This window comes from Drosophila serrata, unplaced genomic scaffold (genome assembly GCF_035046125.1).
Source record: "Drosophila serrata isolate PLE 108 unplaced genomic scaffold, ASM3504612v1 contig_217, whole genome shotgun sequence".
Classification (NCBI taxonomy): domain Eukaryota; kingdom Metazoa; phylum Arthropoda; class Insecta; order Diptera; family Drosophilidae; genus Drosophila; species Drosophila serrata.
In genome coordinates, this window is record NW_028257115.1 from 888,612 (window position 1) to 908,883 (window position 20,272).

General features: G+C 35.0%; 1 protein-coding gene across 8 annotated transcripts in view; it reads left to right on the top strand.

Annotated features, from left to right (window-relative positions):
- Positions 1-20,272, top strand: part of Tet (Ten-Eleven Translocation (TET) family protein) — a 118,237-nt gene that overhangs the window by 5,334 nt on the left and 92,631 nt on the right. For 4 of the 8 annotated variants that reach the window (XM_086829541.1, XM_086829542.1, XM_086829544.1 and 1 more), the window contains exon 3: positions 4,750-4,767. The exons of the other annotated variants lie outside the window; for them this stretch is intronic. In XM_086829541.1, the coding sequence (XP_086685667.1) occupies positions 4,750-4,767 (18 nt within the window). The remainder of the gene's footprint in view (positions 1-4,749; positions 4,768-20,272) is intronic. 8 annotated transcript variants of the gene reach the window in all.

The window sequence follows — 20,272 nt, forward strand, 5'->3', positions numbered from 1 at the left end:
TTAAATGTTGGTATATGTTTTGAAATATTGCTATAAATCGCTTATTTATGATAGAAATACTATCTTATGATTTATAAGAATTTTTATCTACACTTAAAAGTCTTGTTTATATATAATATCATCATTTTCCTTGGCCTTGTTCCAATTTTCCTTTTCCTGTTTGCCAAATCTTAAAACCCAATCGAAATACTTAAGGTATTTGTGGAGTATATCCCATATTGACAAAGACGCTTCCATATTGCTTCGATATAATATTATTTCTTCAAATAAAAATACAGACGTCCAACAAAAACAACAAATGCATAAACTACCATATATATATATAAAATAAGAACAACAATAAAAATAACGATAATAACGAAAACGAGGCAACGAAAACAACAATAAAAGGAGCAGATGTTCACAAGTTACAAACGCGGCTTTTGATCGCACACACACACACACACACTCGCACACACACTGGCAAACAAAGACAGCACACACACACAGATACAGATACCATATTGTATCTGTATCTGCAGACAGACAGAGATAAATAAATAAGCGACTGCTCGCCGCGTTGTGTCTCTCTGTCTCTCGCGATCAGCGGACTGCAAACAGGAAACAAAAAAAAAATAAAAATGTGAACAGAATATATGAGCCTGGAAAGAGAGGGAAGATACTCAGAGCGAAAGAGAGGGAACGAGAGCGGACAATTAAGGTTGACAGGAGCGAGAGGAGCGCTGCACACACTCACACAAAAGGCCGTCAAACGAGAAAATGGCACGCAGAGATCGCTCTACCGCTTCAGAAAAATATAAAAAAATAAAAGAAATATACAACAACAAAAAAAATACAGACGGCACACATAGATAAAGTTGTAAATTTCGCAGTTTCACCGCGAGACCAGAGCCAAGCAACAGTTTGACATGTCAATATGGACGGGTTGTATCTACAAGATACAAGTCAAGATAGCGTAGCTCCCTCTTCCCGCTCTTGCTTCCTTCTGGACAATTGACGCTTTAGTTTTATATCTTCCTTTGCTTTTTATCATCGCCATCCGCAACATCATTATCAGGGTTTTCCATTGTCCAACTGCCTCACATGTTGCCAGTGCGCCACTGGGACACTATGTCACTGGGTTTGGGGTTTTATCGAGGGGTCATTATCGCCAAGAGAAATTTGGATTCTTATATGATTATATTATACGATTTTAAGACAATTTTATTGTCGAAGAAATAGTATTAAATTTCGATTTGAAATGTTTTTAAGCCATAGATGTTTTTACAAATGTAATTTAGGAGTAAAATTTTTTACCACAATAATAAATATAATATCAATCCGAAAATAATTAAACCAGATGTATATCAGTTTCTAATTTTCACAACAAATTTTGAGGAATTAAAAACACTTCTCAATTCCAAGAAATAGTATTTATTCATTACAGAGTTTTAAATTTAAGCAGTTTTAAACACAAACAAAATATGTCTTTACATAAATTAGTAAGGAAACTATTTATTATGAGCCCACAAATAATATAAACCAAAAAATAACTAAGACAGATATATCATATATCAGCTTTAAAATTGTAAAATAAAGTATTGTATTTATTATTTACAAAGTTACAATTAAAAACAGTATTCAAATAAATTTTTTAGATCCCATTTATAATGAAAATACATATAATATTACTCTGAAATTTGGGTTACTCAGATATGTCAGTTTTTAAATTGTTAATAATATCTTGTACTTCCCTTACAAATTTTTCTTGGTGTCCAGTGTAGAATGAAATTACTCAAGTACTTATATATTTATGCCTTTGTCCTCGGACTTTATAATGACAATGTTTTCGCGGCCTTTTCATTTTTTTAGTTTTTGAAATCAGAAATTCTTCTTCTGCTCCTCAGCTAAAATTCACAGCTGGTTCTGTCCCTTCATCCGATTCATTCTCATTCAGTTTCGACGGTGACTATAAATTTCGAAGGTGAATTATATCATTCTTGAGTTTCGCATTGAATGCGGATCAATGCACCTTTGAGTATTCTCATCCCTCAAGCAAATATCTCATTATTTAAGCTGAACTTTAAGTTGCTTTCCGGCCCTCCTCCTATTTGTTTTTAAAATTTTTTTTTTGTAATTTTCTGTGCTTTTTTCACTTTCACAAATCAGCTAAAAAGACCTTCGGGCGCAGTCATTAAGTTGGCTATTTGAATTGCCGGGCAAACTCACTCCCACCTTACTGTTTCCTTTCCTTCAGTACAGAAAAAAATGAGGGGGAAAAAAGAGATGAAAAATATCTGGACAGGCCTATCTAAGAGGATATTTCCTGTGTCGCTCAATTTGTCTGGGGTTTTCTTTTTTTTTCCCTTGACTTTCTTTAAACATGCAGTTTTTCTTAGGAATTTTCTCATTAAAATTTGAACATTTTTTCACGTTTTTTTGGGCTGCTACAAATAAAAGAAAATCAACAACAAGACGAAGCAAATATTGAAAGTGTCTGAGAGTGAAAGGAAAGTTGGGGTTTGGAAAAGCCAAAAAGGAATCAACCCCGAAAGTCCATTTGGAGTCTGCTTTCTTTTTATTTTTGTCGTGCGGGAGTTTGAGTGATTGACTTCATTGGGTTGTCCAAGGAATCTATTCAGAAGAAGAGTCCTTCTCCTTGCTCTCATTTTCATTTCCAACTTCATTGAGCCAAATGCACTGGAGTCACTAAAAAAGCCAAGCCATAACAACTTAAAGGTTTCTCGCCTCATGCATACGAAATGCATATATGTTCATAAGCGCAGGCGAATCACTCGCCATATCCTTATCCACAGTTCCTTCTTTGGGCCAGGACGAGTGCATTGCTCCTGCGGGGAAGCCACTCCTTTCACTCCTCCTCGTGACACACTCTCGGCAAACACACAAGAAACAATAAGCAGGAGAGTGGGAATAAAAAAACGGAAAGAGCTCTTGCCAAGGTGGCTAAGGCACTGAAAGGAAATTATTAAATATATGGATAATAATTGTTATTAAATATATGGTTTTTAAAGATATATATTTATTTATTATATGTATAATAAGTATTTAAAATCAGGAAATTTTTCTAGGTTTACTTTTTGAGTAAAAGTTGATTTAAAATCATTTCAAAATTAATTGTTTCTCCTTGTGCAACGTTTTTGGCACGTTTGGCTTGGCAGCTCCAGCTCCAGCTCCAGGAAAACAGGATAATACACTCAAACACACTCACACACACACACACACTCAGATACACACAGGATACTTGAGCCACAACTGCAAGGCTTGGTGGCGATGAGGACTCTGATGATGATGTTGGTCTTCATTATGAACATGTTATGTTGTGCAATCTGATACTCGGCCATCGTGGTCGTGCTCCTGGGATATCCAGTTGCAGTTGGGCATCCTCTTTCATCCTGCCAGTGTCCTTCCCTTTCACCTTTTGCTATCTCTTTTACTTTGCTTTTTCCTCCTTCCTTTTTGGTTTTTTTGTGGGCCAAAAAACTGAAAACTGAAAAATATGTTGTCTTTTGGTTAATTGTCGCTCTTGGCCAGGCACACGACTCCCCCCGCCTCTTTCTCTTTCTTTCCGTATAGCTGGATATTCAGTCTGTCCTTGTCTTCAATCATTCAATTTATAGGCAGCAATATGTGCGTTTGTCATTCGATAATTCCCAAAAGATGCTGCCAGGCATGCCCCCCAATTTTGGTTCAACCCAAAATTCAGTTTGAGTTTGAGCTTGGGTTTTCGGAGAGTTCAATGCTCTCTGTGAGCACTCCGATGGCCAGATAAGGTTTTTGTTTTTGGTTGAAGGATGGAGATGCACCGAGAGAAATAATACTATTACTTTTACATAAATATTTGTAGAAATTTAATAAAATTAAAAGACTTTAGATTGAATTTCTAGATTAATTTTCTTTTCTTTTCACCTATAAGCCCCTTGATTCCTCTCATCAATTTCTTCAAATTATTTCCTGTGTATCTCTCTCGTGTCCTGTGGCCTGGCCACAAAATCGGATTGAAAATTCCTTGCAGCTTCCGTTGTTTTATTTCCTCCACGAAGGATTGCATATTCATCTGTTGCAGGGAGCACCAAACTAGTAATCGCATTCGAAGTCATACATCTGCAGCTCCTGCACATCTGTTCGCATTGTATATATATGTATATTGAATCCTAAGCCAGATCCTGGAGTAAAACTTAAGCCCTCAGACATACACACATGCACGCACGCAGGCACTCATTGTCCTTTTTTGAGACAGAGAGCAAAGCACGAAACAAATGGAATTGATAAATGATTTTTCTATATTATTTTACTCGAATTTTAAGCCGCTTAGGCTTTGGCCGGGATTTGTGTGTGTGTGCGGGTGTATGTGCTCCTTTTAATTGCCAGAATTTAATTCATAACTTTAAAAACCATAATTTAACATTTTATGCATTGTTTTTGGGTAATTTTTTTGCGCATTTGCTTTTATCATTTTAATGGGTTCTCTGCAGCTTTTGCTGATGATGATGTTGGGCACGCAAATTGCCGCCATGACAGCCAATTAGTGGGCTTATTTTTTGATATACATACATATATTTTTATATAGTATATGGTTCATATAAACATATTACATATAGGATTTTATTTCCCTCCAGCATTGAGTAATTTTTGGTTGCTCCTCCACCCCTTGGATTTATTTTATTTGTAATTATTGCTAATTATTTTATGCATCAGAGCTTATTTGTATTTACAGTTGATTTATTTTCATTTTTTTTATTCTTCTTGCAGGAACCCAAAGCCAAAACCGTATGTATACATTTTCATATATAATTTTATTTACATTTGTTGGTGGGGCATTAAGTAATTATTATTTAATAATTATGCGGTATACTTATAAACGTATGTATTTTAATATTTTAACATATTTAATCTGTCCCATAAGAGGGGATATTCTTAAATGATTTTCAGAGGATTTAACAAGGTATTAAAGCATTTTAATTTAAGTAAAGCTGTATAAAGAGATTAATTTTGAAAGAGAGTCTTTTAACTCAAGGTTTTAAGTTAAGCCAGAGCTTATTTAAAATTGATTGTAGGAATTCCTTTTAATTATTTTCAAGAGAAACTAAGTCAGACAATTTTTCTAGAAACCGAAGCAGGTTAAAACTTTGAAATGGATAGTGAAATATGTGCTATTTGGGAATGGTATTAGTAATTTTATTGACAAAACCTTTTTAAACCCCATAATATCCTTTCTAATATAAACATTCCCCTTTCTAGTTAAGATTTCCGATTAATTTCCTTTTAAATAGCACTTTTTTAATCATTAATAAGAACATTAGAATGTTAGCCTTGCACAACTTTCTATTGTTTACTTTGCAGATACAATTGTATCTTTTTATCTATGGCTGTGCGCCATCAGATTTTGTGTGGTAGTTTTTGGTGCTCTTTTTTTACCAGCAGCAACTTTTTGTTGTTGTTTTTTTACTGTTTTGTTCTGTTGTCTCCGCATAAATTAAATAATAAAATGCTCGAGAGTGTGTCTGTGTCTGCGCAATTGAATGCCTTTGTTGGTGTATTTATGAAACAGATTTGCTGCTCATGTGGATGGATGATGATGGAATGGAAATGGTTATGGGTCTGTGGGATGGTCTGTGACTGGGTTGCCTTTGGGTTGATCTGATGCTGGACTAGTGCCTCGTGGTTTCGGTGGTGGTTCTTTGCTGCTGCTGATGACAATCATCAGCACACACATTGAAATATATATAAATCTGTGCTGATCGTAAAGCGTTGTTAAATTTTAATAAATAAATGTTCACATCCTTGTTAAGTTTTTGCCAGCAGCAGCAGCGGACGAACATTTGCATTGATTGCACTATAACACACACACACTGAAAATGAGGAAAAAATACTAAGAGAGGGACAGAGAGAGAGTAAACGAGACAAGTTGCATGCAAATTAATGTTATATAATTACGCAGCGAACACGCTGCGTATACTTGATGACAATTTGCATGCGAACAAGGCGAGGGAAAAAGAAATAAAATAAACGTCCGCAAGTATCCTTGTAAGAGTCAAAGGACAAAACTACCGCATTGCAATACATTTTATCCCCCTCGATTTTGTCTACTAGAGATGGGTTTTTTTAAACGATAAATATCGTTTACATGGAAATATATATATATCTTATTGAAGCATTTTATGCTTAAGAATCTTAGATACATTTTTAAATATGATAATTTAAAGGTTTATAAACTCATTTCCTGATTTGTTCATAAATATTATAAAATAGATTCAATATCATAACTTTATAATACAATATATACCACATTTCTTCAATATATTTATTCCTTTTCGATATATTAATATCTCTTTTGCTATTCCCCCTACACACACCTCTAATTCACACCTTTATTCCCTCCTTAATGAGTGCAAAATCACTACGCTTTAATGAGATAACAAATCCATTTCATAATGAGGTCCAAAAGAGAGAAAGATTGTTGAAGCATTAAGTCAAGATCCTTATGCGGGAGGGGAGGAGGTGGGGTTGGGCAGGTGCAATGTAGCAATTAAGCAATTTGTTCCTGTTATTGTTTATTAATAAACAAACAACAAAGTACCGAGACACCAAACTCCGGGCGCTAATTGCCACAGCAACCAGTCAGGAAAAAAAAATTAAATAGGGAAAAATAAAACCTGAACAGGAGCTAGCTCAAATAGATCAAGGATACGGCTGCACATGCAGAGTCCTAGGAGCGTGCAAGCCATGGAACCCTTTTTTTGCTATTTTTGAAGTGCATTTCAACCCGGGACCCCTTCGTACATTTTCACTGCCCGCTGGCTCAATTTAAATACCAGCGATGCATGGCCAAAAAGGGGTAAATGGTACATCAAAAGAAATAAGAATTTAATTTAAAATATATACATAATTTTATAAATTAAATAGGAGACACAAATTTATATAATTCTAAACAGAAATCTTGGAAAATATCAAAAGAAATGCCTAAGAACTGATGGTATTATAAAGTTTCCTTGAAGACCTAACCTTTTAAACTACCATTTTCTATCTAAATTTTAAGTGTAGCACTTTTTTCCCTCAGTGCACCTTGGCTGTGCCTGTGTATCTGTGTGTGCAAGGTGCAATTGCAGTGCATTTTTCAGCTTGACCGACTCGTCGTAGTCGTCGCCGTTGGACCCTTTTCACAGCTTTTTCTAGCTTATTCCTAACTGCGCGACAAACTAAGCAAATTCGCACCCCAAGCAGGCAAAAAAAAAAGAGAAAAGAGAAAAACCGGCTGGAAAATGAGGGCCATGCCGGAAGGGGGAGGAGTCCGAGGAAGCGGTTGTCATTTAGTCCAGTTTCCGAGGGGTTAAATGCAGCCATAGGCCAAAGGACAGGCTACAGATACAGATACACACGGTGAATACTTAAACTCAGAGGGTCAGCAGGTTACAAAACTTACTAATTGCTAGAAAGGCCTTTGGCACAAAATGATAGAAAAAGTCAACTAAATGGGGCACTAAACGGGGTTGAAGCTTTTATGTAATTAACACAGTCGATTGAGTAGGGAAATTATATGTATATTAAATAATTAAAATATAAGTGATATAAGAAATTTAATATGTTCTTGTTATGACTTATTAAACGAATTATTTTGGACTGTTTATTAAACGTTTAAAAAGAGTTTTGTATTTGAAAATTTTAGCCTGATATTCAGTATAATCCTGTTATGACTTATTAAAGGAAATATTTTGAAATGTATAATAAACATTTAAAAAGAGTTTGGTATTTGTGAATTTAAACCTGATTTAATAATTTATTGCTATCAAAAATACATCCTAGTATACCAGTTTCCTTTTTCCATTTTTGTTATTCCCAAAAAAAATATATAAATGTAGAACATTTCCTGCATTGCCTGCCAATTTTTGGCGCTTCCTGTTAGCCCGATATTCCCTCTTTTTTTTTGTTGCTGTTCCAAATCCGTTTAAGTCAAGTGAATCAAAAAATACAACAACCAAAAAAAGAGCAAAAGAAAATCACAAAATATATATATAAAAAAAAGTAAGACCAAAAAGCCCGACTTACAATTTCAATTTCCAAATGTTTCGGCACAGAGAAAGTTGTTGCTCGATGTTCTTTTTCCATTTTTTCCATTTTTTCGCTTTGGTTTATTTTGCTTATTTTGTTGTGCTTTGCTTACAAAGTGCCTATCAAGTTGAAACAACAACAAAAAAATATACGAAATGATTGCATTTTGACAACAACAAACATTCACACACACACACACATAAATTGGGGAAATGGAAAATGGAAAACTCTCTGGCATATTGTTACAACAACAGGAGAGAAAACGGTAGAAGGACGCACTTGCCAAATCGATTTTTGATTATTTTTGCTTATCATTCTGTTTGCTCCTTCCTTTGCCAGGACTCTGCAAAACCCGCCTCCCTATCCTGTGAACAAAAAAAAAAGAGGAACAACAAGGAACCGCCGTAAATTCAATTTAATTTTCTTTAAATATTATTTGAGACAATTTTGCCTGCATGGCGAGAGAAAAAAGTGTGGAATAATATTTTTCCCCGAGTTTATTTTATCATGTTTACTTTCAATAACTTTCATATAAGCCTCCCACTTTTCCTCTCACAATTTCCATTCCGCGCATAAACCTGGCAAACAACAAAAACAGCAGGATAAAAAATATGGAAACAAATTTCAGTTCGTTTGCTATTTATTTTATTTATAGCTGAGAGCCTTTTTTTGCATTTGGCGGACTTTTGTTTGTCGGCGCAAATTGAAAAATATAATTGAAACAATAAATTGTTTTTCTCGCTTGTTTTCCAAACGAAAGAGTTGCCTGGGATCTCTGAGAGAGAAAATTGTGTGCGGATTTTTGTTCAATTTGGGAGTTTCTGTTATTCTTTCCTGTGAGTGGAAAAAATCAATTTAATTTCAGGTTTTTTTCCACGACTCATTGTTAGCAACTAAAAGTTCGTCTCAGTTCTCTGACCAAAGTCAAGTCATTTGCCAAAGTACGAAAGTCCTGCCGCGCATAAACATCCCCTAAACATGTGGGGGTGGTTTGCAGTCAAGACACCGAGAAGCAAAGGAAACGCAAAAGAAAAAAAAATTAAAGAAATGTGTTTTTTTTTTCAACAGCGACTACAACGAACAAAAAAATATGTATAAATAAAATAAAGTAAAAAACTCTACAGAATCAGCAGGAGCAGCACCAGCAACAACAATGAGCTGTACGTGCAACATGAAATGCGCTAAAAAGAATTTCACAGCACGTAGCTGGCGAAATACACAGGGAGAAATTGATTTAAGGGGATCCTTGAACAACACCAAGGATACTAGAAATAAGGGTCTTAATAGTACATAAAGAAAATATAAGTTAATAGGTGTCTGGCATTTAAAGGAAGCCACAACAATTCTGCCAATACTTTTAATCGTTTGAAAGAAATGAAAAGAGGTTAAGAAATTGTTAGATTTTAAATCTAAAAAATATTAGAATCATATAAAAACTTAGTAATACATGATATTCCTCAAACTGGTCTAAATACTGGAACCATATTGTTAATAACAATTGCTAAATTGAATACTAACTTAGTGTCAGAAATGATGTCCTTTCTTTACCAAGTTCTAGTTTCAAATCCCCTGTACTCTATGCATCTTCTTTAAAAACCAATTCATTAACAATTAAAATACATAAAATTTCAAGCTCCATTTAGTTCTCAAAAATGCATATTTAATGATATTTTATTTATATAATTTTCCCCGTGCATTGGCTAAACTTTTAGCAGGACTTTGCACTTAGCACTCACTCGCCCGCTGCTGGTGCGTATGTCCGTGTGATATCAAACAATTTAGCGCATTGCATTTACAAGTTGCTGCCGCAAAAAATGAGAGGAGAAAAAAAAGTTGCAATGCAAGTTTTCTAATTGCAATGGCGCCCCAAAGGATATCAGAAGGAGTGCAGATCAGGATCAGGAAAGGGGGGTGTGCTTAACCCAAAGGGGGTTGCAGAATCTAAAGGGGGTTAAATCTATGGGGAAATGCTGCTGGCACGCACTCATAAAGTGTTGTTGCTGCTGCTGCTGTTCATCAGCTATGCAAACAAATACGCATAAATATGCACGCACACTTGTACACACACACACAAACACACCTACACCCACTCTTACACCCACTCACGCATGTTTTTATGCAAAAAAAAAATGAGAAATCCAAGAGTGAGGAAAAAATGCGAAAAAAATATAAGAGGAAGGAAAATAACCAACTCAACACGCACAGCAGGTACACAGGGGAAAAGGTTTAAAAGTTCTTAAATTATAAATTAAATAATTATAAATTGTAGAACTTAAATTTACAATTAATATATCAAACATATAACACCCAGATTTTTAAGATTAGAACCCTACAAACTAAAGAATCCTTTAGTTGGATACATAGATAATAAAACCTATAACAGGGTATTATAAATTCAGTCAAAAGCTTATAAAGTAGTGAAGAAATCATTTCCGACCCCATAAACCACATATATTCTTGATCAGTATCAACAGGGGAATCGATCTAGCCATGTCCGATGGAAAAAAAAATTTTAAAATTTTTTATAATTTTATAAGGGGTTGCAACGTTAAGAACAAAACAACAAAAATTTAACAAAAAATTCTAAATTTTTTTTAATTTAAATTTAGTACACAAATTTATTAATTAAAGAAAAACTTGCATAGAACTGCTTTCCGATTTAAAATTAATGCATTTTTGGCTTAGTTATGCGTTTTTTAAAACTTTGATTTTCACAAAAAAATGTTAATACAAAAATTTCAAATAAAATAATATATGGTTTTATAATTTTAGTCAGAACCTTAAAACTAAGTGAAGGAATCATTTTCGACCCTATAAACCATATATATTCTTGATCAGCATCAGTAGGGGAATCGATCTAGCCATGTCTAGTAAAAAAAAAATTTGAAAAATTTTTCACAATTTTATAAGGGGTTACATCGTTAAAACTGCCAAAAAAATTTGACAAAAAAATCGAAATTTTTAAATTTTTAAATTCAGTATGCAAATTTGTTAACCTCTTAAAAACTAGCACAGGACAGCTTTCCGATTTAAAATTAAATCATTTTTGACTGAGTTATGATATTTGAAAAACTTTGATTTACCCAAAAAAATACTATATAACATTAAAGACTTAATATAACTAGAATACACATATTTTATGGTTTCTTGGAGCTACTCAATCTTACTTAATCTTTTTTTGTATTGTGTAAAAGTCAACGAAACATGTGCAAATATATATAAGTATAGCTCCAGCACACACTTCACCTCTCTCGGCTCACTCTTCACATTTGTAGCTTTCTTCCTGCTTTCAAGCTTTCTCCTTACGCACATTGCGTACAGGACAACAACAACTAGCATAGCTAAGGGTGCAAAGAAGCAAAAAAAAAAATAAATAAAAATAAAAAAGAAAAACAGGAAAAACAAAATGGAAGAAAGAAGAAAAGACGCACTGCAATGGCTTCTTTTGGCTCTGGACGCACTGAACTCCATTTACCATTCTCTAAAAAAAATGTTCTAAAGAACATGTACTCAGGAGGTTACAGTGAAGGAGCATTAAAATTAACTTTAAGAAGGGTCTACAAAATTAATTGTACTTCACTTGATTTAAAGGAATAATCTTGAAAAAAAAATATAACTTCAAAAAGCCTCTTTACACTAGAAAATATTCTTGAAAGGAACTAAGAGCTAATCTGCGTGACTCAAAGGCTTTTTAAGTTCTAAATACTGCTCCTTATAGGTACTTAAGATATCACCACATAAGATAACATTAATTAATTCAAAAAGCAGCCTTCTTTTGTACATTTTTTAGTATAGTTAAAAGAACATTCATTCCATTTATTTATAAACCACTTCAACTTTAACACAACTCCCTTGCAAATAGCTTACATCAAAGCGGCGAGAACCCTTGAATCCAGCTAATTAAAGTCCACATCCTGTGCCCTTTTTTTTTTGATTTGCTAAAGTGTCAAGGAGATATTTTCCGGTTGCACTTAATTGATATTCACTGTGGCCCAAGGATGACGCACTTTTAGCGCGTGAGGCCATTCTTCCCTCAGCGCTTTCAAGTAGTTGGGTATAAATATTTGCATTTCACAGGCTGGCAAAGTCGCCTAGTTGACAGGCGGAAAATTGTGGGGAAAAGTCGACGGCAGGCACCCTAAAAATATTCTAGGAAAAATAAAAAAAATATATATTTTATGTGTGTATAAGAAACTTGTGAGAGATGCCCCTAGTGGTGCAATGTTCCTTGGCATTTTAACCCCAAGCAGCCGCCAATGATTGTTGGCTCTGATAAACACAGCCGATGTTTGCCATGTTTTCTTATATTTTCTTTTCTTTTTTTTTTGTGCTGAGATGCTGGGCGTTGCATCTGCATCTGCTGTGCTACTTTGTCGCCGTTAATTATAAAAATTTTCCCATTTTTCCCCCGGTTTTTCAGCAAGTGGAAGAAATTTTCTAAGCGAGCGCTCAAAAGCGTGCTACAGTTTTTCCCCGCTTTATATTTCGCCTTGGCGGCAGCTTTTGTTGCGAGGGAAATACATATGTATATATATATATATATATCCAAAAGTACATAAGCACAAGTATATATATATTTAGACTTGTTTGAGCAAATTGCAAGCCAGCAGTTTGAGCTGTGCAAAAAAAAAAAGACTTGGTGGGAGGAGGACGAAGGACTTCTCACAACAAAAGTTTAAGAAAAAGAAAACTGTGCAAATAAAACTTTTTGCTTTCGTTGGCTTTCCACTCGCTGCAAAAGGAAAGTCCTTGCCAAGGGTAAATGCAAAGTTCACACACACTTGAGCACTTGGAAAAAATATCCTAAGAAGATAAAAGGATGTTTAAAACTTGGTTTTCTTTACTTTAAAAATGTTTTTAAGTCAAGTAAAGTAAAAAAAAGGTTTTGCCAAAGTTGTAACTTAGCTAAAACGATGTTGAAAACATATTTTCGAAAATTTAAGTAAAGGATTTTCACCTTTAGTTATTTTTATCAAATATTAAGAAAGAAGTTCTAGTCTTTTTCCTTAAAAATCTCTATTAAATTGTTTAAAATACAGCTTAAAAATATTTTTTGCAGCTAAACAAACTTTCTTTTATATATATTTTTTTTAAATATAATACAAACTTTATTCCAAGTGCATGAGCTGTGTGTGAAAGTGGCAAGCGAAAATTTCGCTGGAAAGAAAGGTGAGGGAAATGCGTGCTGGCCAAAAGGATGTTGCAAAAAAATAATATAAAAAAAGAAAAAACTGGCAGAGAATAAAAGAAAAAGTGAAGGAAAACGCCAAATAAAATGAAGAGAATTGTGGAGGAAGCCTCGGCTTTGATTTTGTCTCGCAGGGGAAAATGTGGGGAAAACGAAGGTTTTGCAGTTGGCAAAACGCTTCACTGCACTTGACTATTATTGAAGTTGGATGCCAGGACCCTGGCAGGACCCAGCCAGGAGGATCCAGCCAGAACCCCAAGTTTGTCCTTGCAAATGGAGTTGTTGCTGCTGGTGCTGTAGGGAGAAACTTTTGCCTTGAGGGGGGGCAACATCTTTGCTGGCATCCTGCCGGCATCCTGGGCATCACATCTCCTCTTCATCGTCATCGTCCTTTGCATATTTTAGCGCGTTTCGTGCCTTCGCGTTGCATTTTTTATGTGTTGGTAGGTCATTGCACGTACAAAAGCCACTTTTACTGCGCCACCAGCAACTGCTGCAGCTGCCACTGCCACTGCCATTTGCCGCACCAGCCACTGCGATTCCTGCTGCTGCTGCTGTTGCTGCTTCTGCTGCGAAAGTTTGTACGAACTGCTGCTGCTGATGCTGCCAAATTAAACAACATTTCTGCTGCTGCCAAAGCGCGTTGTTGAATTTTATTTTCAATTTATTTGCCCTGCCTTTGCACTCTAGGAGTCCTTAAATTCTATTAGGATTTATGAACCTTAGGGATTTAATTGCAAAAATTCATTAATTATGCGTTTGATATATGCAAAGCAGGGTTAGCTATTCGTTGCTATGCATTTTTATGTAGATTTTAAGGGATTTTGAAACCATTTTTAGGGTGTTCAAAGAGGCTTTTCTTTGTGTTAAAAATCTGCAGAAGAAATTGCTATCAATATATTATTAAAAGCGTTGTAAATAATAAAAAGATAAACTACAGTTTAGTTGGATTTTCAAAGGGCATAACATTATTTATAAATTCCTAAGGATAATAAATAGAAAATGAAGACTTTAATGGTTTATGAAACCAGTTTTATGGTTTTAAAAGAGGTTTTTCTTTTGGGTAACAATATCCTTTGAATAAATAGTAATATTAATATGTTCAACTAATAAATAAACTACAGTTAAGATGGGCTTGAAGTTGTCTACATATATAATTCCAAGAAAACTGAGTCGAAATTATAAAGAATACATCCTTTTTGTATAGAATAACAAAGAAAAGGAAGGTTAAGGCGCTTACTTCTCCTTCTAAAATTCATTTAAATTTGTATTGAAAAATATCTGTAAATATATTCTGTCATTTATAATTATATATTAAGTCTTAAGACCTTAATATCTATTACAATTTTATTCCTAATAAGACTATATTTCATGAACGTTTAATTAACGAAGCATATTGTAGTATTTCTTTCATAAAATATAGACAGTTTCTGAAACCCTCCTCAATCAAAATGCATAAATTCCCAATTAAGGGTATTTAGAGTTCCTAAATCCACAAAAAAAATAAAAAATACCTTTCTCCCATTTAATGCATTTTAATGGTCAGCATTTTGGGAGTGAAGTGGCTCCATGGACCAACTCGTCGGTGGCTTCATCAAATGCAATTTGGAAGCCATCGCTCCTCTTCTCACTTCACGGAGCTGTGTCAACTGGAGCGCATTATTTGCATTTCTTGTTTTGGTCCACAGTGGATGCAAAAAGTTTCCTATCCCGCATTTTTGCCACCTCTTCTCTGCGGCTGTTGAATATGCAACTCCGGTAAAGGCTTTTTAATTTGCGATTCGAGTTGAATAAATCATTTTAGCGGATGCCACGCGATGAATTATAAATTAATGCAATGCCAAAAAAATGCAACCGAGTCAGAAGGATAAAGGATAAAGGATGATTTGTCTTTTTTTTTGCGCTTGGGACCAGCACATTTTTATTGATTTTCCTTTTGGCAAATGCAGGCGCTTGAACAAAATTTTTGCAACCCCAAAAACGAGTCCAGAATTCTTTCATTTTTTCTTTTGGACGAAACTCCATCCCTTGCTTTGTCATGGACCATACGACGCACTTTTAGAAAAGACCAGAAATGTTGGAAAAACTGAGAAAAAAGGAAAAAGGCAGTGGAAAAGGGGAGGGAGAGATTGTGGGAGTGGGTGTGTGTGCGATGATAGTGCGTGTGTTGAAAAGGGAGACACAAGGAAAAGCGAAAAAAGAAAAAATTCGCAATGAGGGTTGAAAATAAATTGCTTTTAATTTGATTTCAACTCAATTAAATCTACGAAATGGAATTTCAAATTAATTCTTTTCTCCTTCGCCTCGCTTTTGCTCACTTTCTGTATTATTAGCCCTTGGGTTTTTTTCTACATTCACTATCTCTAGTCCATTATCCTCGGTTAGTAGTCCTGCAGATCCTTGTTCCCTGTGCTAATGCATCTGCAGTGCCACGAAAGCCAAAATCAAGCTAATTGAGTACGGGGTTTTTCCCTTATTTTCTCCTGGGATGTATATATTTATATATATATATATTTCGGGTTTAATCACACAGCTGTTCTTGATTGGTATAAGTAAAGAGTGCCCGCATTTAATTTAGGAATTTATAAATATATAATAAGCTGGGAAAGAGAATAGATTGAGAGATATATAAATTTAAAATTTAAATTTAATTAATAAGGCTTTACAAATATTTAAAACATATATTGTACTATGAGTTTGATTTTTGGCAGGTTTTTAATAACATTTTAATAAAAGTGTAATTTATACATCATTTATTATTTCCTTTAAATATTACTAGAATACAGTGTTTAATTGTCTCCTCTCAGTGGATTTATACCTTAATAAATACTTTGAGAACCCAATTAAGGAATAATTTATTAATTAAATATAAATTTCAGCATCATATTTTGATATTGAATTAGAATTTCTTCGAAATCATAACAGAACACATTATTAAAAGAATTTACAAGAATATAATATTAAAAATAAATATTTTTAAATGAATTCCTTATTATCTATTAGCACTTTTATTGTATTAATATTTTCTAAGAAGTCGTTTTAACACATTTCCTTTTAAATTACCTCAAATTTACTTGTAGTTCATATTTAATACCATTCTGGCAAATAATTTCAAGTTTTTTATATAAGAAAGAATAATGATAATCATACAGACATTTCCCTCTAAATTCCCTTAAATTTTAACCCAATAAAACTCCTTTACGTCTTCCCAGACTTTTCCTTAACTCCCCCTTTTAAGAGCTCACCAAAACCTCATAAATCCCCTCAATTAACCTGAAGATTCCGATGCGCCCCCGTCTTCAAAATTATATATCGAAATCAGAAAGGGGAATTTTATTAATAATAATAAAAGCCAAAACCCATTGAGACCCTCGAATTGTGTCACAAGGCAACACACAAATTGCGCTTTGTTTTGTGCCAGACTTTACCCCTTTTTTATATATCACTCATTTTGTGGGTTGCTGCCTTTTCCGCTTTTCCGCTACCTCAATGCAAACAATAAAGTGCTCAGCCCCCCTCCCTCGCTGAACTTGACCTTGGTGGAAAATTGTGAAGTGAGCTTTTTAGCACATATCAAAACGGTTACATCTCAAGGGGGCAGCAAACACAAAGTCCTTCCCCCCTGTCTCGATTGACATTGAAAATTTTCGCATCTAAATTACGTGTAACAAATCGTTGGATGACGCATCTCCTCGCCCAGAGAAAGTCTGTATATATACTCTGTGTATTTATATATACACAGATTTATATGGCATAGGGGTGGCTGCAATTACAATGCCAAATGAAACGAAAACCCACCCTCATATATATACACACAAGAAAGTCAACCCCCAAAAATAAAAGGCGACCTTAGGAGAGACGGGAGAAAAGTCTGACAGCCGCAATCAAAATGGGATATAAGCCATAAAAAGCAAATCCTACAGGCGGCGGCGGCCATGTTGCTCCCCCTCTTGGTTCCTGTGAATCATCATCAACAGGAACGACTTCCCCAGACTGTATTTTCGACAAAAACCTTCAAGGTCGCCGACGGGGCTAATCAGGAAGCGGAAGCTCCCCTGCTCCAGCGAAAGTGATAATCAAAATAAACAGAGATTAAGGTGGCAAACATTTTTCGGGGCATTTTGGGGGGCGGGAGGAAGGTTTTCCTGTAACCTTGAAAATGTTTTTGCCTACGAAAATCGATTTGCCCAGAGTCTAGATTCTGTGAGCCACAAACAAAAAGGGTTGTAATTAAGAGCCGAAAGGGGAAGGGGGTTTTATTTTGACACAGGTCAAGGTTGTTGTTTAAAGGGATAATTTAAGGGGTACCAAAGTCAGTCTTGTTGTTTAAAGGGAATTCAAGTGGTACAATAGTCAATCTTGGTGTTAGCAGAAGGCTTTAAATAATTGAGCTATGAGTTTAGATTGAGAGGAATATTTTGGAAATACATGAAATATGGAGATTTGAGGGAATGATAGATTTGAGCTTGAAATAATATGATAATCAAATGGAGATTTTAGGTAATATTTTATTTCAGCTTAATTTTATTTTAGCCTATTTCAAGGGCTCTAAATACCCTTGAAGTTTTGTTCTAAAACTAGGATTTATTCCTTGATTTGTATCTTGATTTATTCCTTAAATTATTTCATGATTTATTACTTCAATTATTCTTTGATTAATACCTCGATTTATTCCTTGATTTTTATCCTTGATTTAATCCTTAAATTCCCTGAATTATTGCTTTAATTATTCCTTGACTTATTCCTAGATTTATTCCTTAAATTATTTCTTAAATTCTTCCTTAATTTATTCCTTGATTTATTCCTTCAATTATTCTTTGAATTATACCTTAAATTATTCCTTTAATTATTCTTTAAATTATTCATTGATTGCACCCTAAATTATTCCTTAACTTTTTTCTTGATTTTTTCCTTAAATTATTCCTAGATTTATGTCTTGTTTTATAACTTTATTCCCAATTTCTTAACCTCAGTGTAAGCTCAAATGTGGAGCAATCTCAGTCTCTCTCTCTCTGTGGGTTCAATGAAGGTGCCTTAGCAAATACATCAGCTTCGGCAAAAAGGACGAAAACGAAGGGTTGCCCAAAGTCTCGCCAAAAAATACACACACACAACAGGACAACAGGCAGGAAGGGAACTTTTTTATGGCTCATTAGGAGGGGTAAAACCGAGGGGTAGTTGCTCCCTGTTGTTGTTGTTGTTGTTTTGCTTCCCCCCCAAAACAAAAATTTGTGTGTCATAAAAAAGCGAAAATGCCCCCGCTGGCTTTTCCCGCCGCTTCTGCCACTTGGGATCCTACCACAAAACCAATTGGGCTAGGTCAGTCCTCCGTTTCTCATTTTATTTTTTTGCTTTTTTGGGCTCATTTTGAGCCAACTACCAACTACCAACAACTACCTGTTGTTGCTCTTCAAACTTGGCTCCCGTTGTTACCAATTCCGATAACCCCGATCTTCCCGCAAAATAAATAATCAAGAAAACGCAGAAAGCCGTCGGGCATTGGCTCATTATGGCATCGCAGCAGCTGCCATTCTGGGCTTCTTCCTTTTAATAATAATAAAAAATAAGAAACTAATAGCCCCAATTAAGTCAACATGCGTTTTGTCTGCCTCTTCAACATTCAAGTTTTTCTCTCTGTCCCGGCTTTTAAATTTTTTATGTTTTGTTTCTGTTTTGCATTGTTAAATCTTGCTAATAAAGCCGACTCAGAGAGGGTAAAAAAAAACAGAGTCCTGCCAGTGCACTTTAATGGTAAAATCGTATTAAAAAAAAGCGCTGCTAAAGGAACCTTTCAACACAGGAAGCTGTCTGTGCAAAAAAACAAAAATTGATTTCCAGAAGGTTTCTTTCGAGGCTCGTAAACTGTCATCGATTTTTTTATGTTGCCAAGGAAATGACGAAGCTTTCATCGCCGGATTTTATGCATGTGTCTGTGGGTTTTTCTTCTCTGTTTTTATTTGGTTTCTTCTTGTTGTGGTTGATTTTTTCTGGGTTGCCTACTTTTGGCCCCATTTTTATAGGTCGTTGGCCTTGTTTTTTTTGGCAGCTTCTGCTTTGAGCCTTGTCGGGGGCATCTTTAAGTTGTTTGTCTGGGTTTTGTGTCCTTTTCTAGGGAGTCCTTGAAGGATATTTTTGTGGTTTTAATATTCAAGCAGCGTATGGTTTATTAATATAAATTAAAGTTGTTAACTTAATTATGATTATGAAGATGATTAAAGGGAAACGAGAAGTGAGGGTAATGCTTTTAATAGAATTCAAAATTGCAGTGCTTTTTAAAAGGATTTTTACAAAATTCACTTTAAATTTGTAGTTTAGTATTTCTTCCAAAAATTTACTTTCCAAAACTATTCCCTGTTAAGAGTTTCCTCTCAATTCAAACATCTTCTTCTGGTATATGTTTTCCCTCCATTTCTAAGCACAACTGTACTGAAGCCACTTTCAAACACAACTGTACTCTATTGCTCTTGTTCACTCTTGTCATTGTATCAGTTTCAGTGGAAGAAGGGAAAAAGAAACACCTCAAGAGCTCTCAAAAACTCCCATAGCAAAACTCCCCTGACTAAATTTAGAACCCCAACTCGTAATCCCAGGGCCCCAGTGACATTGTCTCCATCTTCTTTTTTCCCTCATCATTGGGGGGCTGGGCACTGGCACGCTCTCAACTGCAACAGTGACTTCTACTTGGAGCTCTCCTTGGAAAATAATTGCTTCCGAAATGACAACTGCTGCTGTTGGATGCTAAAATTGTAAAAGTTCCCCGATCCCGATTCCGATTGGGATCCGATCCGATCCTCAATCCGCATCCCCCAAGAGAGAGGGAGAGAGAGAGAGCGAGGTTGACGTTCTGGCAACATGTGTGCGCGCCTGCGCGTGCCAACAATGTAAATGCAGCCTGGCGATGGAAATGAAGATGGGAATTGGAATTGGAATGGAAATGGAAATGGAAATGGTGTGGTATGACTTGGTTTTTGGTATGGCAATGGTTTTGGGGTGAAGTACAGGCACTCAGAAAAATAATTTATATAAAATAAAATATTA